Below are 25,958 nucleotides of genomic sequence, written 5' to 3' on the forward strand. Positions count from 1 at the left end.
GGCTCCCTGCTCAGCTGGGAGTCTGCTTCTACTCCTCCCTCTGCTCCTCCCCCTGCTTGTGCTCTCTCTCTCTCTCACGCTCTCTCAAATAAATGAATTTTAAAAAAGAAAAAGAAAAAGAAATGAGATTTAGCAGGGAGGAAAAGTCTTATTTAACAGCCATATCAGCTACCCAGTTTTTATAAAAAAGAATAAAAAAACACTAACAGATACACAAGGCAGTAAGAGAGCAAGAGAGTTCAGACTTACCTGCCACAAACATCAAAACTAGAAAAATATATAAAACAACTGTTTTCAAACACCAGATTCTAGGTAGTACAGAACAGTGATCCCTGAGAGCAGGGAAATCAATGAGGGAAGCCCTAAACTGCCCTTGCGGCTTTCTGTACGGATGCCATTTCCAGACCACAGGCACATGGAGGAGGAACCAAAGTGAGGATTATAGTATCACTGAGTTGAGTAGGAAGATATCAAGAAGCTAAGACGACAAGGAGGTTAAGGTGACTAAAATTTCTAAGACAAAGTACTGAACAAAAAGCCACCCAGAAGAAGAGCTTCAGAAATCTACATGTCTACTGAGTCCTTTCCTGTATATCAACCTGCATAAACAGGACAAGACCAGGCAAAAACTACTTCTGAGGAAAGAACGATGACTAGGAAGTTGTAAACTGAATGATTCCTAGAGCTCACAAAGGGCAAGAAATCAGTTTGTTCCCATCAGCCAGAGAAGAAAAGAATACAAAAGGCTAATGCCTTGGTAGTCAGCCTACACTAGCCCTAAAGTAAAGCCTACACTAGATCCTCTCCCCATAAAAGGAACAAAAACAAAAACTACAAATAAGGGTTGAAAGATCAAACTGAACCACAAGTAACTTTACTGTCCACCAGAACAAAGTCCAAAACCCTTTAAAAGAAGAGAACAAAACCCAGCAGTCAACAACGTAACATTCATGTTTGGCATCCAATAAAAAGTATTAAACATGCAGACATAGAGGAAAATGTAGCCCATAACCAAGAGAAAATTCAATCAACAGAAATGGACACAGAAAAGACTGAGATTACAGAATACCAAAGGAATCAAAGCAACCCTTATAAATATTATAAATATGCTAGAAGACCTAAAGGAAAATGTGAACACAATGAGGGAGGAAAAGAAAGATGCTTAAAAAGAATCAAATGTAAAATGTATCAAGATCAACTACACAGACCAAAAGAAGTCTTAATAAATTGAAAAAGGATTAAAATCATACAGAGTTGTTCTCTGATCACAACAGAATTTTAGACAGAAAGGAATTTGAAAAATCCTGTTGTGTTTGGAAATTAAAGAACACAAATCTAAGTAACCCATGGGTCAAAGAAAAATCACCAAAATAAAGTTGAAATATTTTGAACTGCATGAAAATGGAACCAAAATATACCAAAATTTATGGGAGGAAAATAAAGCAACATAAATGGTTACATTAGAAAAGAAGAAAATACTAAATGAATGAACTAAAAGTTTCTATTTTAGGATGTAAAAAGAGCAAATTAAACCCAAAGTAAATAGGAAAAGAAAATAAAAATAAAAGTAAATATAAACTGGACAAAAGACAAATGATAAAGGAAATTAATGAAACCAAAAACTGATTTATCATCAATAAAACTGCCAAAACTCTACCTGTATGGTTAAGAAAAAAAAGGGGGGGGGGAGAGACATACAAATTACCAATATCAAGAATGAAAAGATTCTGCAGACATTAAAGATAAAAGAGGATAAAGAATTTATACCAATAAACTAAAAAAACCATGAAACACACACATACCTTGAAAAATACAAATTACAAAAAGTAATTCTACCTACATGGCCTGATGTTCATTAAGGAAATAGAAATTGTAGTTAAAACCTTCCCATAATGAAATACTAAGCCCAGATAACTTCCCAGTAAATTCTATTAAAGGTATAAGAAGGAATTAATATTAATGCTACAGAAAATCTGTCAGAGGAGCTGTAAACACTTACCAACCCATTTTATAAGGCCAGTATTACCACAAAACCAAAATCTAAAACATCATGAAAAAAGAAAATTACAGAATATCCTTCATAAACACAGATGTAAAAATTCTTAGCAAAATTTCAAAAGGCAAAATTGCAAAAAAAAAATTTTAAAAACAAGAACAAAGTTGGAAAACTAACACTACCTAATTTCAAGACCTACTGTGAAACTACAGTAAATAAAACATTATGGCAGTGGCAAAAAGACAGATACACAAATCAATGGAACAGAATGGAGTCCAGAAATAGACCCAAATGAATATGGTCAACTGATTTTTTACAAAGTTGCCAATGTAATCCAAATTGAAGAAAGCACAGACTTTTCAACAAATGGTCCTACAGCAGCTGGGTTCTACACAAGGAGAAAAATGAACTCTTACCTCAAGCCACACACAAAGATTTAACTTGAATGTATCACAGACTTAACATAAAAGCAAAAAACTTAAAATTCCAGAAGTAAACATAAGAAAAAAAATATATGTATGTGCTTTTGGGGTATGCAAAGATTTCTTAGATGGCATATAAAAGAAGGACAAACCATCAGAGAAAAAAATGGTAAGTCAGACTTTTGAAAAAATTAAAATCTTCTGTTTGAGAGACATCATTAAAAAAAAGAAAAAGAAAAAGGCAAGCTATACGCCTGAAAAATGAAAGATATTTATATATTCTGGAAAAGTCTTTTTCTAAAAGTCTTATTCTACCATGTAGGTAGAATTACTTTTTGTAATTTGTAAGTCTTTTCCAGAATATATAAATATCTTTCACAATACAGTAAGATAACCCAGTTTTAAATAATGGTCAAATATTTGAATAGATTATTTCCCAAAGGAAGTTAAGACACCTGCCAATAAGCAAATGGAATGATGTTCAACAACATCAGTCATTAGGTAAATGCAAATTAAAACCACAATGTAGTATCAGTTCACACCCAATACAGAATGGTTAAAATTAAAAAGACTGACAACATAAAGTGTTGAACAGAATGCAAATCAAATGAAATCTTCACACATTACTGGTGAAAATACAGACTGGTACAACCAGTTTGGAAAAGTTTGGCCATTTCTTTAAAAATTAAACACATTTGCCATACAAGCCAGAAGACCACATCTAGGTATTCATGCAAACGAAATGAATGCATATATCATATCAACATAAAGACCTGTATATGAATGTTTACAGCAGCGTTATTCATAATAGCCCCAAACTGGAAGCAATACAAATAACTACCAACATGCGGAAGGATATACAAATTGTGGCAAAGCCACATACTGAGAAAGAATGAACTGCTGACACAATAAATATGAAAGAATTTCGGAATTAGTGATGAAAGCCAGATACAAAAGAACACAATGCTGTTTAATGCCACGTATACAGAACCCTAGAAAGGACAAATATAATCTGTAATGACAGAAAGAAGTTTAGTGGTTGGTTGCCAGGGGTCCAGGTAGAGAGAGGAGACTGCAAAGGGGTCTGCGGGAACTTTCAGGGTAATGGAATTGTTTTAGATCTTGATTTTGATGGTGGTTATGTGGGCATATATATTTTTCAGGACTCATAAAAATATACTCTTAAAATGGATGTCTTTTACTGTATATAAACTCCATTTCAATAAACTTGATTTTTTAAAAACCAAAGGATATCCAAACATCACCAGGCATTGAAACAATCCAGCAATAGGAAAACAAAGTTAAAAACTAAACATTTACTAAAACAAAGATAATGTGGAGAAGTTTTTAAACATTTAGAACTATTCAAGGACATATTACATCCATGAAACCAGAATGAAATACTTTTTAAAAAAAAGCAAGCTGAGAACAAAACAATAAAAAAAAGATACTCTGAGGTTAAAATATAATTGCCAAGAGTAAATTCAATAGACAGTTGGGAAAATAATAGAGAAGATTTCTTTAGAATACAGAGCAAAACAAAACCAAAGCAAACAGAATAGTTAGAAAATAGAGGAAAAGAAGGCAAGACACACACAGAGATCCAATCTGTAAAACTGAACTTTAAGAGACTTTCAAGGTCCCAACTGAAATATCAAGTATCTGACTAGCAGGAGAACCTCAGAAAGAAAGAACAGAATAAATACAGAAGTAATTTTTAAAAGTAAAATGAAACAAATCTGCATATAGATCTCACAGAATGCCCAGCAAGTTAAATTCATCAATTAATTTTTTTATTTTTTAAATATTTTATTTATTTACTTGACAGACCTCACAAGCAGGCAGAGGGGGTGGGGGGAAGCAGGTCCCCCGTCGAGCAGAGAGCCTAAAGCAGGGGCAATCTCAGGACTACGGGATCATGACCCGAGACAAAGGCAGAGGTTTTAACCCACTGAGCCACCCAGGTGCCCCTCATTTTTTTATTTTTGAAGATTTATTTATTCATCTCAGAGAGCACAAGTGGAAGGGGCAGAGAGAAAGGGAGAGAGAGTCCCAAGGAGACTCCCCACGGAGTGTGGAGCCCAATGCAGGCTTTGATCCAATGATCCTGAGGCTCCGACCAGAGCCAAAACCAGGAGCTGAATGGTCAACTGACTGTGCCACCCAGGCACCCCCCAGCAAATTTTTTTTTTTAAGATTTTATTTATATATTTGACAGACAGAGAGAGAGATCACAAGTAGGCAGAGAGGCAGGCACAGAGAGAGGGGGAAGCAGGCTCCCTGCTAAGCAGAGAGCCCAATTTGGGGCTTGATCCCAGGACCCTGAGACCATGACCTGAGCCAAAGTCAGAGGCTTAACCCACTGAGCCACCCAGGCACCCCACCCCCAGCAAATTTAATTTAAGAAAGCACCACACAGAGAAACATATTTCTGGAGAACACATCTAGTAGTTCCCAGAGAGAAAAGTTACTAAAAACTAGTTAGAAAATCATACTGGCAGATAATTTCTCATTGGCAAACTTCATCAGAGAGAGAACAATGGCTTTCAAGTTCAACGGTAAAATTTTTCATCCTAGACTTCTAAAAACAGTCAAACTATAATCAAATATGAGGAACAATAAAAATGTTTTCAAATTGGTGAGGATTCAGAAAGCTTATCTTCAATACACAATTTCTTAGGAAGTTACTTGCAAACATAAACTTGCAAAACAAGGGTGTGAACCATTAAAGAGGAAAGGCCAGGATGCAGGAATAAGTGGCTCTAACCCAGAGGGCAGTGAAAAAGTCTCAGGAAGAGAACTGTTCATCAGGCCCAGTAAATAACCAGTCCAGAATAAACCAAAACTTCAGAGAAACTTCAGGAAATGGGCAATTCAACAGAAATGGGTGGTATGATAAAGTGTTTGAAAAAAAAGTTTAGGCTGTGATAAAGGCGAACAGTGCATGAAAAAATAGAAAGGCAATTGTAAACTCCAGGAAAAACAAAACAGTATAAAAACACCCTGGTCTAAACAAGAAGTCTACTAAAATAGGGTACAACTTTTAAAAAGTGATGCAGAGTAAGAAATGGGAATCCAGATGTCCATGTTTAAGAAAGACTCCTCTGACCTCATGGAATTAAAACACTGGACCCGCAGTTGTGGTTGCAGAACAGAATGGAAATCTTTAACTTCAATAAAGTAGATGATAAAAGTTGTAATGTTAAAACGAATACAAAGGATAGGAGGATAAAATATCCTTCTCTTATTAAATGGAGAATCAATTGTTTACTGCCAAAAACGAACAAAAAACTGACGTTTAAGGATAAATTATCTTAAGTTATTATATGAAATAAAAACAGCCCTAACAAAAGGTGAAGAAAATGAACAGGGAGTAGTATTAATGAGCTAAATCCTCATTTTTCAGAGCAGGAAGCCAACAGTTTAAATATCAAGAAATGGAAGTTTAAGTATCAAGAAATGGAGCATAGTATTTTATCTAGATTAACAGATCCAACTACCAGAAGCACCAAAAACAGAGTTAAAAGAAGCTGTATTTGAGTATGGGAAATACAGATAATTGGGGTAGGAGCCTTGCCTTTTTTTTTTTTTTTAAATCATAATCCTTCTGTACTAATCACCAAGTACGAATGTCATGATGACAGAAAAAAAAAAAAAAGAGAAAGAGGAAGACACAAATTCTTTAACACTCTTTCCAATAAAAGACAATATATGCCCCATTCCTTTGTATCTGTAAGGCTTTGAACTCACTTGTCACCAACAGAATGTGGCAGAAATAACACTGCCTGTTCCTAGGGACCCTGACTGGCTTTCAGTGCCATGAGCCATCCCTAAGTCCAACTACTCTGAAGCCTTGATGCCGAGAGGGAGCCCAGACCAGAAGGAGCAGTAAGGTGGGACTACAGTCCCGGCTCAGGTCCTGTTCTACATCACCCAGTCTGATAGGAAACAACAGATTTGAGGATAAAGACATCTCCAGCTGACTAAACCCCCTACCTGCTTCTTTATCCCCACTTCAAGCATTTAGACATCACGAAGCAAGAGATGTAACATTCTCACTGTGCTCTGTCAAAATTCCCCACCCACTGAATCTTTGAGCGTAAGAAAATGGCTGCTTCCAGCCCCTGAATTTTGGGCCAATTTATTACACAGCAATAAGAACCAGAACAATTAACAGAAAATTTTAATTACTTGAAACAAAAACTGCTAACAAGTCCCCTAAGTATTCTACTTTAGTAACAACTCCCAGCAATATACCGGATATTCTATTCTACTCCTCTTCCTTTTCCTTCCTTCTTTCCTTTTTTCCTTCCTTCCCTAGCCCCACCGCCCTCCCCCCAGCCTTCTCCTTATCCTTCTCCCTTTTCTTCTTGTCATTATCACTGTTATTCTTTATAGCTGGTCTTGACCAAGTAATGTCAGATTCCTTACACGATCACCATCAACTGATTTAAGCAGAGAAGGAAGGTGCTTGTAATGCTAATACCAAATAGGAGGGCTGGGGGATGTTCAAGTTGGGACTGGCCACTTGGGCTTCACTACTTGCGAGGACAGCAATAGCCACTTATACAAAGGCTTGCCAGCTACGTCAAATTCTTCAGAAGAGCATGTAACAACCCTTTTTATAAAGCTTCGTAACTCAGAGAATCTGAAACCATGTCTTAAAACTTCCACCAAAACATCTAAATCAATTCTGCGACAAATGATATAACCATTTGAGGTATCACTTAAAATTTTCATGTAAAATTATATTTTTATATAAAATTGTAACTCAGAATTTCACATAAAACTGTAACTCATAACTAATGAAAACAGTGGAAAAATTAGTTTAAAAGGAATATTATCTTAGTATTCAATCTACTTGCTAACCATTAAATTATTTAAGTAACTCCCACTTCCTAAGTCAAAATCCAATTTACTACTATAATTATTAGAGACCATCTAATGCTGAAGAGTTTTAAGTGCAATACTAATGAGTGAATAGAAAAATGATGTATCTGCTAAATTTTGGTGCTAATTTACACTTTTGCTATCCATAAAATTACTGGGAAAAGAGTAATCTTTAGTCATAGCTTAACTATTCATTCAGTTGGATCTTCAGCAGACATTTACTGAACAATGTGCCAAGCACTGTTCTAGACATTGGGAATAAAGCAGTGAACAAAACAAATTATTTCTGCCCATATGAAGCTTGTGTTCTAATGGGAAGCATGTGTTCTGTTACGTCACCCATCACATTCACAAATATCTGAGTGCTAAGCACAAGGACAATGTGAAGATGGCGGAAATAAAGTTCCCAAGAAAAAGTCATCAGAATATAAAATTCCATTTTATTATTATGGAATGAAAGATTTGAGCAAATAACTGCTGGAGGCTTTCCCATATATGGCAGAACTCTACTTTCAGATCACTGGGTTTTAGATTCTGAAGTCTAAAAGACCGGATTTACCTAAGCTATCCCAGGTTCTATGACCATATTACATCTTCCCCTCACTCTCTCACTTCTACCTCAACCCCATCTTACCTCATCTTCTGCCACACCTTGAAAGCATGAGGTCTTTTCTGATCACAAGATACAGCTCCAGACCGTTCTCTATGTGCCTAATGATGGATTCACCTCCCAATTTTATTTTACCAACTAAGGAAAAGTACCCTTTCCATAAACAATGATGCTACTCTTAACTAATTTCAAAAGTCCTGTTTTTCTTGGATTCAGAATGATTACCACTGTGTCAAGCATGCTTTTTTATTCTCCCCCAGATTTTTCTATTTATTTATTTGAGAGCGAGAGAGCGAGCAGTGTGTGAGAATACAAGTGGGGAGGGGAAGGGCAGAGGGAGAGGGAGCAGCAGGTTCCTCATTGAGCAGGGTCCTCCTAATCCCAGGACCCTGGGATCATGACCTGAGCTGAAGGCAGACATTTAACCAACTGAGCCACCCAGGCAAGCCTCAACCATGCTCTTATATGGTTCTTCTTGAGATGAATCCCATCATTCTGAGTTAGCTGACATTTAAAGGATAGAGAGTAATGCCTCTGAAACAGAATTTTTTTTCTCTTTGCAATACTAACTGTTTTAGCTAAAAACCCAAATAGCAGCAACAACCCCAATCTCTAGTCTAATGTACTAGTAGTTGGCTAAATTAAAACTGATTAAATCCCATGGGTTTAAAATAATTTGTAATGACTAGCAGGCTTTTCATTTGTGTCTTAATGTGTAATAGGTGTGTTATTTCAAAGAAAGGATGCTTTCTTTCCTAGTTCTGTAAGTGGACTTCCATAATTTAAATACAGTTAAATACAGTTCATTCATGATTAGCACTGGGAGCCCCCTCTAGCCCAATCTTTCAATCTATCTCTTGGTTTCTCAGGGCTCAATAAGAAAACACCCCATTTTTACCCAAGGCTACTTAATAACCACATTTAAACGATTCTACGTAGTTGGAATGTAGACAACATTATTTAAAAGCTCGAAACCACTCAGATAATTTCTTGATTTCCACTAAAAAGTTTTAAAAATGGGGGTGCTTGGGTGGCTCAGTCAGTTGAGTGTTTGACTCCTGATTTCTGCTCAGACTGTGATCTCAGGGTTGCGAGATCCAGCCTCCAGCTGGGCTCCACACTCAGTGGGGAGTCTGCTTGAGATTCTCCCTTCATCTCCTCTGTCCCTCTTCCTATCCCTGCTCTCTCTCCCTCTCAAACAATAAATCAATCTTCAAAAGAAAAAGTTTTAGGGGTACAGGAGTGGCTCAGTCAGTTAAGCGACTCACTCTTGGCTTTGGATCATGATCTCAGGGTTGTGAAATGGAGCCCCATGACAGATCTGCACTCAGCAGGAAGTCTTCTTGGGATTCTCTCTCCCCTCGCCCCTCACCCTCAAATAAATACATATTTTTTTAAAAAGCCAATGTGTGACATAAAAAGGAATAATTTTGTTTGAGATTTGAAATTTAAAGAGAGGAAAGGGGAACCTGGCTGAATCAGACGGAAGAGTACACAACTCTTGACATTGGGGTTGTAAGTTCAAACCCCATGTTGGGTATACAGATTACTTAAAAATAAAATCTTTAGAAAAGAGTGAAAGAGGGCACCTGGGTGGCTCAATTGTTCAAGCAACTGCCTTCAGCTCAGGTCATGGTCCTGTAGTCCCAGAATCAAGTTCTGCATTGGGCTCCCTGCTCAGTGGGGAGCCTGGTTCTTTCTCTGACCCTCTCCCCTCTCATGCTCTCCCTCTCTCATTGTCTCTCTCTCAAATACATAAATAAAACCTTAAAAAAAAAAAAGAGTGAGAGAGAGAGAAAAAAAAAACAAAGAATTCAACTTCTTGTTAATCTGAACAGTGAAATACAGAAGAAATCATCAAACTGCCACCAGTCTGATAGCATGTTCCCAGGAGCACTTTGTCCTCAGATCCTTCTACAATAATCCATTAATAAAAAGGATACAGCACTGGGTAAACTTGATACCAATTACCAATACCCAGATTAAAGACTGTATTTTACTAAAATTACTATAAATCCAATGTACATCTTTTCAGAAATGACTAGCTCTCATCATACTTTCAACCCGTAAGATGAAAAAAATGAAAGTACATACTCCCCATCTGTCATACAGAGATCTGTGTACATGCTCGTGTCCTCCACAAAATTACAAACTTCTTGAGGGCAGGAATTCATTTTGTTAGTAACACCTTCTATCGGCGTAACATCTGATCTTCACATACACTACTTCATTTGATCACAGGAACTCTCTAAGCTCAAAAGAGTAGCAACTAACTCCAGATTTTATGGTGGGAAACCCATCATGAAGAGACATGAGGAATTTACTCCAGGTCACTCAGCTAATAGGTGAAGGAAGTCAAAAAGAAAAGCAAAGTATTCTGACCACTATTCACTGACTAGGAAAATTTTTGAAGCTTATGATGAAAAATTTCAACCATACACAAATGAAGAGAGAAGAGTACAATGAACTTCTACAACTTCAACAACGGTCGACTTGTTTCAGCTAGACTCCATTTTCAAACAGCTTCCCAATCTAATACCACTTTTTGGGTAAATATTTCAAGATGTAGGTCGATCATATTGAATAAAATGCTGAATGACAGATAACCAATAATTACTTGTTTAATGCTATGAATCTCACATATGCTTTCAGACATATTATCCAATTCTGACTAAAAAAGTAAAATCTGAATTCCTAGACAGTATATAATCATTCATTCATTCATTGACAAATATTTATTCTGGGATACAAGATGCCAGTCACCACACTAAATGCTTGGCATACAGGGAATGCAACAAGAAAATACCATTCCTTCTTTCAGAGATCTTGCATTCAACTGTTCTGGATATGCACGTGCGCGCACGCGCACACACACACACCACACCCACATGCGTCTTGAGGAACTGGAATTAGTTTGGCTGGAAGACTACTTAACTAAACCTACCAGTTTGTCAAGGTGGAATCCAAATTCTCTGTACACAAATTATGAAATGGAGTAGAAGACTGTTTTAACAGAATTCCGAGTCTTGATATTCTTTTAGAAACTATCAGGAAGGTCTTGCTTAATTTTGCTCCTCCTCAGTTTTTCCAGTAAAGAAAGCCAACAATATTAAGATTAGTAGGGGAAAAAAACAAAATAATTCAAGCAATTGATTAAAATGTATTCAGAATATCTTCCACTCTTATATTTAAAGATGTTCCAAACATTTTCATCTTTTACTAAATGTGTGTACATTTCCTAATGTTCATGTCTTTACTACAGTATAGAAATCAAGTCCAAGACTGTACAGTTAATGATGGGAATTACTTAAATCTTGAAACTCACTTCAATCTAAGCTATACAGGTTGGAGTAAAACAAAAATGAAATGTTCTCTTTTTTTCAGTATTTTTTTTATTATTCCCATGAAACCAAGTAAGTATAATCCTACAAACAGATCCCTTTTCCCTTTTTATTTGACACTCCTTAGTATTAACCTTCATGTGACAGAAATAATCCATTTGGTCCCCTCCTTAATAAATGAACCTCTTTTCCATTATTTTGTTCATTTGTTCATTTATTCATTTTATTTCCACTGGATAAACGATGCAAGTGGACATGACCACAAGATACTCTCTGTCTTAAGGAGCTTACACAACTAGGGTGTGAAAAGGTAGAGGGTGGTTGGGAGAAGATTAACAGTATATCTTACATAACCGACATAATAATATAAAGGGGCAGACATATACGGAGTGTCACAAAGGAGGTCCAAAGACATCAGGGTTCAAAAGAAACAGAAATTTTATTCAAATGTAGGTATTCAGGAGCAGACCACACACAAAGAAGGTAGCATTAGGGCTTGGCTCTGAAGCATGGGTAGCATTTCAACAGGTAGAAACAGCAGTACAGGGGAGGGCACAGAGCGCACATTCTGAAATCAGCCCCAGCTGAAGTCCCAGAGGTGGATTTGCAAGGAGCAAAGTCAGGATAAAAGAAGTCGTCTGCGTACCTGTAGGCTACCCGGAGCAAACGCAGAGGAAGACCTTCCAAAACCAATGCTAGCAGTGAAGACCAAAAAATGGGTATCTGTCTCATTTAAAAATGGATATAAGTATTTGAAAGTTCTTACTAAATAGTCTTGGTGTGCAGATGCATTGCAGTTAATCTCCAGTAATTTCCCCATGTTTAGCTGGAGGTACCTGCTAACACTGTACGCAGCTCTAAAAGGATGAAAAGTTCTCATCTCAGGGGTTCATAATTTAATTTATTCGACCTCATTCATTCAGAAAATATACACTGGGAACTAACAGTTATAGATGCTGTTGTTACTTATAGATATAAGAGATATAATCCTGGACTCAAGTCAGAAACATACAATCCTTAAACTGAAAATAATTTTTATGTCCTAAGAGTGTGTTTTCTGATACGTCATGACCACTAACATCCTGTCCTGCTAACATTGGCTCTAAACCTGCATCTGAACCTTGGCCATCGTCACTTTCTATCAACAATGCATGCAATGGTGGAATAAAAGAGTTGAAAAATAAGACAAGTGTTTTACATATTTACAAAACAATTCCTACAAAGACCAAAGGGAGTTTAGACTAGGCTCTATTGAAGATCCCTTCCAATTCAGAAATCCATAACTGTGATTCTAATTCTACTGCATTAAAGTCCTTTAGGAAGGCCAGATAATAAGTACTAAGAAATTAAAAGAGCTACTTAAATGACAAAGCCAACAGTTGGTCAAGCATAGGAAATTACTAAAATGTTTAGTAATAACCCTACCCCACATGGACCTCCAGGCCACTGATGCACACTCACATGGATTCTGCCACGTGCCTTAAGGTTCTGACTTCACCTCTCGGCAGAGAGCTGCCTGTGCAGATGGTGAAACGAAATCAAGTGTGGCAGCAAGCTGGTGATATTCAAAACAACTGCTCAGTGTCTCTTACAAAACTGATTGCTGCCTTACCTGCCCCAGCAGGCTTGGAATCCACAATTCATCACACAAACATGATGAATTCATGAAGGTGACCTTCATGTAGGCATGCTTGTTACCAATCACTTCCAGTAGCCACTTTCAATGGTGCTTCTTGGCCCTTGGACAAAGACCAACACTAAGCACACCACCCTGTCCTGTCACCAAACCTCCTGCACCCAGATTTCGTGTCTGCCATGTTCTATTACACCAAGAAGCTCACAATATCCTTCCGAGGAAGACAAGCTCATCTGAACCTTCCTACAAATAGAGCAACAGTGAGGATAGTTCTTCAGGAAGCATTAGCACTGTATTTGCTTCTGTATGAAGAGGTTGTTATGCTGCCTAATTTTCAAGTATTCTGATGTTTGTTTCATTATATGGGTAGTAGATACCAGAGCCCACATTATGTAACAGTTCATTCATCAGACAAGCATTTTGATCTTTCCTACTGTTTTGTCTAAAATTAATTCACTATTATTACTCAAGTGTATTTTTAACCTGTGTTATTTTTTAACTACAGCTGTTTATATGATCATACTTATTACTTAAATTCTTTAAAGGCAGAATTTAATGGATAATCATCATACTTTTATTCTGCATACTGCAGAATTCAGGAATTTCCTGAATTGATATGTCATTTATTCCTGGCAAACCAGCACCTTTGTCTACATATAGCTCATTTTTTCCAAACTAGAAATGTACTCACTCTTTTAGCTTCTTCCATCAAACAAACAAAAAGAATTTTTTTAAAAAAATTGGTACTCAGATCTTAGAACAAGTCACCAGCTTATAAACTGCACGATGGACAAGCTTCTTGACCTCTGACCTTATTTCTTTACCTAAAACATAAAAGGGCTGAAAGATTTCCAAAGTCCTTCCAACTCTAATAATGTCCATGAGTTTACAATGACACAATTTAAGTATTAGAGGTTTCAATCTGAAAGAACATTCCTAAGGAATCACTGATAGTGAGGCATTAAAAAAACAACAACAGATAATTTACTTTTAACAGGGAGTCTGTTTTCAGATATTCACTTGTTCAAATCTTAAATATAGGAGAAATATACCAAGAGATATTCAAATTTATACAAATTTCCTTCTATAAGCCATTTTCCTCCTTAATAGAGAAATTCTAATAATTCCAAGGTGTTAACAGTTATGTAAAAAGGATACAAGTGCAAAGCCAACAATTCAACATTACCAAGTTCTTCAGCAGGAACAAGGAATGGGCAGAACGTAATTGTGAAAATGTTTATTTCTTAAAGAACCTTGATAAATTGGAAACTTTTCAAGGGACTCTTAAAGAATGAAGGGGCAAACATACTTCTAACATACTGAGACTTAAAAAAAAGCAAATTAAACCCCTGTTTTTCCTGCTTTCACTAGAACAAGCCCTTAACAGACATTATTAATCACCCACAAAGTAATACTTTGATTCAGGATTCCCATGAACTAACCCACCTGAGAATTCAGCTTTATGCTGTACCAAATAGTATGCCATGTTTCTTCTACCCTCTTAATGATTTGGTTTCCCTAGAGAAAATCACATTATTATTTTCCTTTTATACTGTAAGTTACTGAGCTCTTTAAAAAGAGAAAATTGGAAAACTCTCCTTGAATACTTATCACTGAGGTGCATGGATTTTTCTGACGTGTTTTCTTAAAGCCATATTAAATATGCCAACAATAATAATTTAACATATTCAGATATCCTAAGTTTATCCACTGATAAAAGCCATTAGTTTCAATTTCTGAACCAGGACTTGATCTGAATTACGCTAATAAATTTAATCCCTGGGGACAATGCTGGTGGTGCTTACCAGGATCTTTGTAATGACACAATATTATTTCACGAATCAGGGTTTGGCGATCATCTTACTCCTTCAAACAAGGGGGGAATTATTTGAGGGAAGTAGGCGTGATTTACCCAAGTATCATTCCCAGCACCTAACCTCCTGGTAACCAGTAGGTCCTTCCTCAATCCCTCTTAGATGCATGGAGCCCAAATGTTCATATCTATTAGTTACATGTCAATAATGTCTTGTAGACATCTATCTCTATGTCTCTTCCTAATGCTTTAAAAAGCATTTGATTCTGATTAGTGTTTTGGTTATATTAGTTACTCAATCACTAAATTCCTGGTAACCAAATTATTGTAAGTATTAGTTGCTCTACACAACTAGTGAGGCTAAATATGGCACAAGTGCTTGGAAATAAAGAGAAGTGAATTTCAAAAGAGGAAAAAGAACGACAAACTACGAAGTAAGTTCTAAAAGTATGGAGACTTTTTCTGACCTGTTCACTGATGAATTCCCCAGATTCTAGCAGTGTCTGGTACACAACAAGCCATCATTACATATTTGGTGAATCAAGAGACTGCTGATAGAACATATTATTTTATCTACCCATATACAAATTGAGTTCAGAAGGTAAAACAGAGGAGTCTTTTGTGGAGTGCAGAAGCTCTAACACAGGTTCACACAGAATTCTGGCAAAGGCTCTAGGATTTGGGATTACTGACAATAAAATAAGAGTAAATTTACATCCTAGACATTGACTGGCTGATCAAGCCCAGGCCTGGGATACATCAAGCACAGGGAAACAAGAATTTCAAGTCATTACCCCTGTGCATAAAGGCAGTACAGCAGTAACAAGTCAGCCTTTCTGGCAAATCCATCAAAATCAAATCTCAACTTTTGAAAAATCTAGTATGTTTATCATGTTCCTTCAAGCTTACAGGCTTAACTACCTGTGGGAAGGGCCTATAATTATGACCAATTACTTAAGACTTGAAGGCACTTACAAAGACATCTGTCCTTTTCAGAAGTCTTTAAAGAACCAGCCATAGCACTGTCTACTGGTCCTGTGGGGCACCAATAAGCCAGGTATGGGGAGGGTGGTCCAACTTTGACAACTCTCCCCTGGAAAGAAAAGAAGTATTGTTTTCTGTCCTTGATTTTTGACCCTACCTCAATAAATATTAGCAACCTGCAAAATCTTGAGTTCCTCATCTAATTAGGCAAGTCATGGGGACCAATGATTGCCCCAATGCAGAGGTGGAAGAGAAAAGGAAGGAAACAAAATGGAACAGAGATATGTAGCTCGTGAAGATGACATCATCAAGTCACTGAATTTCATGACATGACTGATGGTCTTTTCTGACCATTATATCCAAGTAGTTTCTTGGTTTCAGAGCCTGTAGGGTCTGGGTTTGAGTATGATTTGTTACACTAAAAAGGTAAGGGGAATAGATGCTTTACTGGGAACTTGGATCGAGATGAGGGCCCCACTAATTAGTACGAAAACAAATAATACTTGGACATTAAAAGCATTTTTAAAGTTACATAGTGCTCTCATCTACACTATCTCAGCTCTTCCTCGCAACTCCTAAGAGGTAGGCGTCATCATCAGCACTTAATCTGTCAAAATAAGGTTTTTAAAAACCTTTAGATAATTTCATCTTGAATTTATTAAGTATTGTCTCCTGAAATTTCTCAGTACAGAATCCAAGTCATGGGTCAGTTAGAAATCTTTAAACACAAATCAATTTCAAGAGGATAAATCAAGAGAATAAGAATGGTTTAGCCCAAATCTACCAACACAATGGAAAAAACCATCCTGTTACAGGAGCAGTGCTTTGTAGGAGACAGCATTACATAGGGGTGCTTCTATAACACCTCTAGGTTGGAAGGATAGTATTTTATCTATTTACAAGTAAGGGTCCTTAACTGGACACACTGCACAGGCAACAGACAAGAGAACAAAAACTTGGATCCTAAAATTACAGGGGTAGAATTTATCTTTTGGGAAGTACCTAGGTGATTCCTCCAGGAAGATAACTAAGTTACAGGGGACAAAATGTATACTCCCTTTTCTCCTCCAATATCACAAAGACTCACAGGAACAGTTTCTCTTGGTTTTTAACAAAGAAAACACACACAAAAGGTAATCTATTGCTGTTACATATGACCCCATCTTCCTTAAAACACTCATTCTCCTGGCCTCATTATCCTTCACACCTTCTTTTTTACTGGCTCAAGCAGAAGTTTATAATGGGGGTCCTATTTTCATAGCCATTTACTACCTTATTTACGTATTTATGATTCTTTGCAGCCTTCTAGCCTTAGTCTAACTGTGTTGGTAACAAAGCACCACACAAATCACATCGGTTAAGGGGAGACAAGTCAAAACCTCCCAGGAAGATTGGTAGACACTTGGGCTCTCTGAGTCTCTGTAGGTCTTGGTATTTCAAAGGTCAGTCTCAGGTCTCTTGACTTTGATGACTAATCTTAAATTGTTTGACTTTTTACAAAAATATTTAGCTGTGCTTATTTACATAATTTCATCTACAGCACACACAGTAGGCATGTATTTGTTGAAAAGAATCCCCAGATAGATGAGAGGACAGGAAGAACACCCCACGACTTCCTTTTTCAAACACTTTCCTAAGGGCTGAGATAGGTAAAAAATCACACCCAAATTTGTAGACCCTTCTATGCATTCCTTTTCTGCTTAAAACTAAGCGTATCTGTTCAAAAAAAGAAAAGCATGACACACCACACAATCTCAACCACACAATGGGGAAATTCCAGGATCACTAAGAAAACACCATTATCCTAGTCACACACACTTCAGTTTAATTACTGGTTACAACACAGGAGAGGCTTTAAGAAATGCTGTCTCTCCATCCACTTTCCACATCTCCTCCAGAAGACGCAAAAGCAGAACGTTTACCCTCTGACCCTCTGAAGATTCCACATCTTAGATTCACACATCACTAATTCTAAGAAGTAGTGTGAGAACCATGCTAGACTAGAGACATTTAGTAATACATACAAACAAGCAATATTTGTGGAAGAAAATGTTCAGGCGCTCTTGCTTGACACTTATTTATCCCTATATAACTTCAATAAGAAAAACTAGACGTGACTGGCAATAATATTCTTAAGTTGCTATTTTAAAAAAACAAAACAAAACAAAACAAAACAAAAAAACCTTTATTTATACTCGGCTCCATGAGAAAAGTTCTCATCCTACTGATTTTCACCGCACCCTGCCACTTCTCTTATTCTCAGGCTCTCAAAAATTCCCCAAAGGCCAGGGAAAATATGCGGGGGCTGGCAGGGCACGTCTCAGGTTGGCTCGTTCCCTAAAAGGCACCCAACTTCCTGGACCCCCTTTTCAGGGACAGCAGGGAGAAAACAGAGCACTTGGCACCGCCGCGGGGAAGCCTGCGCAGGTCCCATTTCCTGACTCGTCTTTCTGCTCGCTGCGTGGGAAGGTCGCCGGCTCTGGCTTGCGGCTGGGTCAACCAAACTTACGCTCACTCTGTAAGGGCAACAGGCCGTGCCTCCCCAGCCGCCCTCCGGCCTCAAGGGTCCCCGGCCCTTCCCCCGCGCGCTCGGCCTCCGACGGCGCGGGCGCCGCTCCCCCCCTCACCTGACCACGTTGGGGTGCTCGAAGGTCTCCAGGTGCCTCAGCACCGCCACCTCGCGGATCGTAGAGAGCGGCATGCCCTCCTCGCCCGTCTGCACCCGCACGCGCTTCAGCGCCACGAAACGGCCTCCGTTCTTCAGGTCCCGGGCCTTGAACACCTTCCCATAGGCGCCCTCCCCGATCTCCGCCACGCACTCGTACTGCTGGTCCGCGCGGCTCAGGCCGTCCTTCTCCATGCCGCCCAGACGCCGCCCGGCGCGGCACCGCTGGCACGGGCGGGGGGCGCGCTTGGCTCGCTCGCGACCGCCGCTCGCCTCTTCCCGGACTCCCCGGCCCGCTCCCTCACGCCCCGGAGCTCGGTCTCGCTCTCCCTCGCCCCCGCTGACTACCACGTTCAGGCGCTCGGGTTCTCGCGGCCGCTGGGGCTGGATGGAGCGACCTCCCCGCGGGCGGGCGCAACGCCGGTGCCGCCGCGAAACTCCGCCTGCCGAGTCGCCAAGGAGCGAGCCGATCCCTCCTCTGCCCTCCCTGAAGCGCAGTCCTCTGCACAGACACCGAAGCGATTACATAGTCTCTGCCCGAGCGCGTCTCAGTCCACAATCCTTCCACCTAAAAAAAGAGACGGGAGGACAAGAAAAAGTGCAATCAGACATCCCAGGCGCCTTCCTCCGGGTTCCCGCAGACTCCCCTCCTCCTACTTCATAAAGACCCCAACGCTACCCTCGGCGCGCTCCTGCCCTCTCCCAGGCTGCTTAATCCTTCCTGGTTCCTCCGAGAAAAGCGAAGTTACTTTTCTTTCCCTGCAGAGCTGGAGCCGTCTTAGCGCGGAGAGGTTGCAGGGGCCCCTCGGGGACGAGCGCTCCGCGCGGGACGCAGTGGAACGGGAGGGGGCGTGCCGAGCAGCCCAGAGTGTGCCGGGAGCGCGGGGGAGGGGAGGTGCCGGGCACGTCAATGTCACGGCTTAATATTTATCCCTACATCATTGTGTTGCACTGCTACCCACCCCTCCTCCCCGGGCCTGGACGTGCAGGGAGAGGGGCTCCCGGGGTGCCCTGGGGCTTTCAGGTATTGTGCACAAGCGGCCGTGGAGGGACTGTGGGTCCACCCTTGTGGGGCTGCAGAATGTGGGTGGGGGCTCCCAGGACCCTGTAACCCGATGCTGGGAGTGTGCGAGAAGGGGTGGTCAGACATCTGCTAGGAAATTGCTTCCTTTCTTTCTACTTTCAGTTTTTCTACGAGGAGACATTAAAAAACGACTTGCACACACAAATGGTCTTTTTGGGGTAAAGAAGTCTGGATTGGAAACGGAATTCTTCCTCCGACTCGGAGGACCTCCCTGGTGGAAACCCATGAGGTCGGGAGGGCTGGGGCTCCCGCTACTCGGGAGAGGAGGAACGGTGGGGCCCTGGAGCGGGGGGGTTGGAGGGGGTGTGGGAGTCGCCCACGAGACCATAAGGGTGGGAGAAAGGGGTATCGTCGCACTCTACCTTATCATCTCCTTAAAGAATAACTTCGGGAGGAAGGTAGCATAACCGTCTCGCCCTGAAATTCTCAGCTAATTTCAACCTCATCAAAACTCACCCTCGTCTTAAAAAGTCTGGGAATGGGAGGAGTAAATGCCAAGACTCGGGGGTGAGAAAGAGGGGACTGCGCCCTCGGGGCCAGCACTCGCGAACCTTTTCCCACTCCCTGGATCTTCTCCAGATCTTCTGGATCTTAAATAGCAGAGGTGGTGGCTCCATTCCTCTTTCGGCTTAAGGCCTGGTCTCATCAAAAGCCAAACGCGCCAACCCCTCCGACCCCCGCCCCGGAGCCCGCCGCACAACAAAGTGCGGGGGTGGGGAGGTAGGGTAGGGGCACGCTTCCCTTCACCATACAGTTGAAATCCAGGACCTAGCGAGCGTCCAACCCAAGGCCGCCGCGGCCTCAGTAGGACATTCGCCACGCCGGCCGCGTGCCTGGAATTCCCGGGACACCTCGGAATTACCTGCCCCGCAACCGCTGGCCCGCTCGCCGGCTGCCAGGAATTAAAGAAACAAATGGCGCGATCCCCACGGTGTGCTGGCAGAAGGGACCGCAGCGAGCGCAGAGACCCTCACACACACTCCATTCAAAGCTCTCCTTAAAAGGTGAAGGCAAATCCTGGGGGAGCCAAGGACCGAGCCCCCCCGAGCCTGCACGAGGGTCTGAGCCAGGCCTAGGGCCACACAGGTAGCCGAGGAGCCGCCGCCGCCTGCGCAGCCCGCCCCTCCCGCATCCCCCTCCCGCCCCAGTCCAACCCGAGGCTCAGCAGCTAAAGCTGCGTCGCGGACGTCCCACCCCCGCAGGGAGCTGCGCCCGAGGCCCCGGCCCGGCCCCGCACCGCCCGCCCTGGCTCTCCCCCCTCGTTCACCGGACGGTCGGCTCCGGAGTAGAGAAACGGGAGCAACAGTGCCTTTTTCCCCCCTCTCCTCCACTTTTTTTTGTTGTTGTTGTTGCTTTCCCACGCTGGCTGAATGTGACTTGACCCCATTTCAAAAAAGTTTGACATAGTGCTTCAACATTTCCGCATTCCTCCGCGACTACAAAGGCTGCAGCCGCCTCCTTCTGCTTTCTGTCTCTGCTCTCTGTCTTCACACTCAATGAAATCCTTCATGTGCCTCTCCCGAAGCCTGCCAAGCACCGCAAGGGTCGCCACCAGCGCAGCGACAAGAGGCCGCACTGGGACCACGACTCCCGCGTGTGCGCACACGCAGATGCGCCCCACGTGCACACTGCGGGGCGCGCTGCGGGGCCCGGAGCTGCTCACCGCAGGGTGTGCGTTTTAACTGGGATATTTTAAATTATAAAAGTAAACTGGGAAGCTAAAGCAAACGTGCGTCCTTGTGGGGCTTCAAGCCTGTGCACGGGCCGCCTCTGCCCTCCTCAGTGTGCATAACACCCCCGCAGGGGGTGGCAGCAAGAAGCCTGCGTTAACATTTATCTCTTGGTGGAGTAGGTGGAGGCCACACCCACACCTCCGCGAGCTGAAGAGTGAGCTTTAGTGGGGAAATAAATGTGGGGCACGTTAACACAAAGTCCCGCATGGAGTCCCCAGAGGCAGTGCATTTTAAAGTGTGGATTATTGTATGAGTGTCCGAGTAGAGTTTATATTCCTCTTTAGGAAGCTTCACGAGTGTGTGGGTGTTTGTGCGCATGGCTACTTGGGAGCGGGCACAGGCTCTTAGTATTGGGGGTGTCCCTGCTGTGGGATGTCCTCTTGCCAGATTAGGGGAGACTCCTCTAACTCCCCAAAACTGGTGCCCGTAACTAGCCTGCCTCGGCTCGTAAGGGGTTAACTAAAGTCGATTCGGAAGACATACACCCCCCCCACACACACACACCACAGTCACCCCTACCCACACTCTCGCTTCCGACCCCGGCCAGGCTCCCAAATCTCCCACGGGGACCCCCACCCCACCCCGCAGCCCACCCACCCGAACGCACAGCCTTTACCTGAGGGGCCCCGCAGCTTCGGGCCTCCCGAGGGGGCTGCGAGTGTCTGTTGGAACTTCGCACGTGTCCACCCCGGCGCAAAGCAGGTAACCAGCTCGGAGGAAGGAGTTACCAGCACTCTCTCCAGCGAAGGGGTGGGCACAGCGGCGGAGGGCGGAGGGAAGGCGGAGGGCGCCGCCCGCGCCGCTCGCTGGGGGCGGACGGGGGCTGCGGGGCTCCGACTGGGGCTCGGGGCCGAGCCGGGGAAGCAGCGGGGGTGAGGGCGGGGGCCCCGGAGGCCGACTCTGCCGGAGACCCACCCGGCGGCGGCTTCGGGGGTTAGGGGCTCGCTGCGCAGTGGCAAGCAAGTGTGCAAATTAAAGCCTTCCGGAGAGAGGGGAGGCGGCCGAGACCCGGCTGTGCTCTGAGGCTCTCAGCTCCCCAGCTCTCGGCTCCGAGTAGGGGGCGAGGGGGGGGGGTGTAGTTAAATGAAAATTTCCGGCTTTGACTGCAACTGGACTGAGGGATCTTGCAACTAAAATAGGAGGCGTGAGAGGAAGAGTGGGATGTGTCGTCGGGAGTCCGCGGAGTTTCCAAACCCAGGGTCGCCCAGAGTTGGGGGTTTTGACAGTGAGGCAGGGGGTGGGGGTGGGGGAGTGATCAGCAGTCTGTGATGTGGACGGATGGAAAAAACACAAAACAACCAACCATAATTATGAGGGGCCGGTGGGGATGGTAAATACCAACACTTTCCAAGAAACTGAAAAATCAGACAAAAAAATAACTCTTCTCTCTAAAAAAAAAAAAAAAAAAAGTCTGGCAGGGCGCCTTGCAGAAAAGAAAATACTAATCTGTCCAAGCACTTTTCACTTTCAGCATGAGCTACATTTGTTTTGTTTTCCTTCGCTTCCTTTCGGCCTCACAAAGCCCTATCTTTTTCTTTTGGACAGAGGATAGGATTTGGAAATTGTCAGGCACTCTGTGGTTAACGATCTACTTGAAGGGGCTCGCCGGCTCACAATTATTCAGTGGTTAGCAATTGCTGAGGGTTCACTAAGGTATTTCTGGGGAGCTAAAAAGACTAAGATCTAATATAAATATTCGAATTGGAAGATAATAGGCACACATACACACAACAAAGAGGAGAGAATGTGATTCAGTGGGTACTCAGTTTAAATGCATTGTTGGAATTCTGAAACTTGAAACCTTGTAAGAATGTATACTTCACCTGCTAAGAAAACCTGAACACAATTATTGCAGGTGAAAATGATTTTGGACTAAAAAAAAGTCTTCAAGATCCTACAATGGAGTAAAACAACAACAACAAAAAGCTCCTTTTTTTCTTAAGAATTCAGTGTTCTCTAAAGTCTGTATCTGTAGAATACTTGAAACCCCTTTACACATCTTAAAGCAAAGTTTAAAAACATGTATTTATTTCAGAGCTCTATGGAAAAATTGAAATCCAGCAAAATAGTTTGTGTTGGAAATATTACCTCTATAAATCTTTTGACTTTTTGAATTAAACCATGTTGCTAATGTCAGAGTGAATCAAAATTTTGCCCTTATAAAATTTATTATATACTACAGTGAGAAGTAACAGGTTAGGTAAATAAAAATTGTTGTATTTTCATTAGCAAATATTTTGCAATGCATTATAGTAATTTGTTCTTGAATGATAAAAGTGGGTATTTGTGTTTCCTTATGCTTAAGAAAATTCATAAAATAGATTTTGTGTTTAGGAGTGTGTCTTCTAAAATTCAGTTTTTGAACAAAATTTGTAAAGATATCTATAACCTCATAGAGACTGAAGAAAACAAATGGTTAGATTTTATATTTATATAAAATATTGGATCAGTACAAATCACTAATTAGACTTTAAACTAGAGATACAAATGAGAACCTTACATTTTAAAAATTGTTATGCTCATCAATGATTTTTAAAACAAGATTTACTTGCTGGTGACTAACACATTTATGTAATTTAGAAATAATTGTCAATAAATAGTCAGGAACCAGCAAGTGATGGTAAAAATTTATTTGGGTAAATAATTTGTTTTAAAAATAGTAAGCCATAAATATCTTTAAAATTAAGAGAAAAATGTCCTTTCTAAACTGGGTTGCATTTTTAATTACTGAATTTGACAACAACCATAGATGGATTCGAAATTCTATGATTGAGATTACTAGATCACTTGTATGAGGCAGGAAGAAAGAAACTTTAATTAAATACACTGAGTGTTAACTCTATGTTATCTGTTTTCTCTGATACTGTTAATTTATCATTGTTCACTCTCTCTGGTTATGGTTCATATGAAATCCCAGTTGGTTACAGCCTTAGACCAGGAAGTTTTATAATGGATTGTGTAAAATTACTAAATACCAGATTGTTTTTGTTTATGGATAACTTCCTCTGTAGGTAACAGGTTATCATAACAAAATTTGGGCAAAGTTTATAAACTGTGAACAAAATTCCGACTCCTTTGTTTAGAAGCCTTTTGTGAATGAATATATGGGATTCAAGAATAATGATTTACATGCCATGTATCTAATATCCTAAAGTTGCAAATCAACTTACAGGTTTTTAAAAATTAGAACTCATGGATTTATCTTCAGATATGATGTAGTTTATACTGAAAATTTTCCTAGTGTCACATAAGAGATGCTTTCTCTGTGTGAACACTTTATATCAAATATCTGTAAACTTTTGTTTTTACCTAAAATAAAAATAAAATTTAAAGTTCTGGTCTATAACTTGTAATCTTGTTTAAGGAATGAGTAATTTATTTAAAATGAGTAATTTGATGATGTACATCTAATTCTAAATCATCTCTGATTTATATTGGCTATTTGAATGTATAAAATGTATTTTTCAGAAACTTGGAAATAAGGTTTTGCTATAACCTACTACACAATTTTTTTAATTGGAGGTCCATCTAAATGTATACTTTTAGCCTATAAAGGTCTTCTGTTTATTGTTTTTAGTTAAATAAAAAACTTTTCTGGCTTAATAACTTTCAAAACAGTTACTCTTATCTTTAACTAGATTTATATGAGTATGTACATGTTATTTTTATTGAATAATTACTATGAAAAACTATAATTTTAACAGAAATAGTAGAATGTAATACAGTGCATTTTCGTGCATTCTTTCTTACCCAGGCTTTTCCAAAATGTTTTCTTAGGTTTTCCCTTAAAATACTGAAAATTTACTAAACATCCTAGGAAAACTCAATTACACCACCAATTCTGAATTTTAAATGATTTATAAATTCAATCTTCTAAATACATTACTTCCTGTCAATTTGGAAATGACCTGGGGTTTTCTCTTTTCTTGTTGCATGTGATCTAGAGTAGTGCATTGAAGAAACTTACGAAGGTTTTGATATTTGCCCGGAGGGGGAAAGAAATATATCAGGTAGTAGCTTAGAAACTTAAGAAGAAAAAAACCAAACATAATATTTTTTTTTGAGATTTTCCGTTTTCATGGGTTCTATTGCTCTATAATTATCCCTGTGCTCCCTCTACAACATGTCAGTACTATGTTCACATTTGTGTAATTGTCATATTTTTCTCTTTTGATAGTTACTCCTATCTTCTATTTGCTTAGCGTGTTTGTGTGTGTGTGTGTGAATACTTGTACGTTCTTAGCATATTGTCATGACATGTTCAAAACGTGTTCTTAAGACCCTTTCATCTATATTAGTATTATGAGTAATCAGAAAAATAACTAGACAGATATTTATAAAAGATGGTGATAATCACATTGAAAGACCTACATTTCCTTTTGATTTCTAGTGTTCTACTTCACTGATTTCTAGCATTTCAACCATACACGTGGCCTAACAATTGTTATTGTGTTGCCATAGCTGCCTTCTGTTGAGCTAAAAGGTGTGTCCACGTTTTAGAGAGACCGTTCAGATGAAGCAGAGAAGGTACAACACAGTCGGGGGGAATCATGATAAAGTGGGGTCTGGGAGGTAGGAGGAAGGGGCAAAGAAAGGCACCTGGGAGAAACTTCTGTGAATGGTCTGGCGGCAGGAGCAAGTGAAGGAAATACTTGCCCAAGTCCTGGGACCAAGGGATGTAGCCTCTGGGCTCTAAGTATGGAGTGTCTGTGCAACCTAATTCTTCTAGAACGAATGGTGCTCTAGGTCAATCCTATTGTGCATTGAAATCTGTCTTCTTAAAT

General features: G+C 40.7%; 1 protein-coding gene across 5 annotated transcripts in view; it reads right to left on the minus strand.

Annotated features, from left to right (window-relative positions):
* The window catches only part of CDK6 (cyclin dependent kinase 6), a 241,466-nt gene extending 219,522 nt beyond the window's left edge, over positions 1-21,944 (minus strand). The window contains exons 1-2 of one of the 5 annotated variants that reach the window (XM_004776429.3): positions 21,791-21,944; positions 18,320-18,925 (exon numbers count right to left, since the gene is read on the minus strand). In XM_004776429.3, the coding sequence (XP_004776486.2) occupies positions 18,320-18,552 (233 nt within the window). In that variant the 5' untranslated portion in view covers positions 18,553-18,925; positions 21,791-21,944. Of the gene's footprint in view, positions 1-18,319; positions 18,926-19,036; positions 19,247-20,303; positions 20,546-20,708; positions 20,837-21,790 lie in introns of those variants that run through there. The other 4 variants (XM_013047832.2, XM_004776430.3, XM_013047831.2 and 1 more) reach the window with 4 other exon arrangements.
* Positions 21,945-25,958: the final 4,014 nt, after the last annotated feature.

The sequence above is a fragment of the Mustela putorius genome, unplaced genomic scaffold (genome assembly GCF_011764305.1).
Source record: "Mustela putorius furo isolate JIRA1106 unplaced genomic scaffold, ASM1176430v1.1 tig00003845_pilon_pilon_pilon, whole genome shotgun sequence".
Taxonomy (NCBI): Eukaryota; Metazoa; Chordata; class Mammalia; order Carnivora; family Mustelidae; genus Mustela; species Mustela putorius.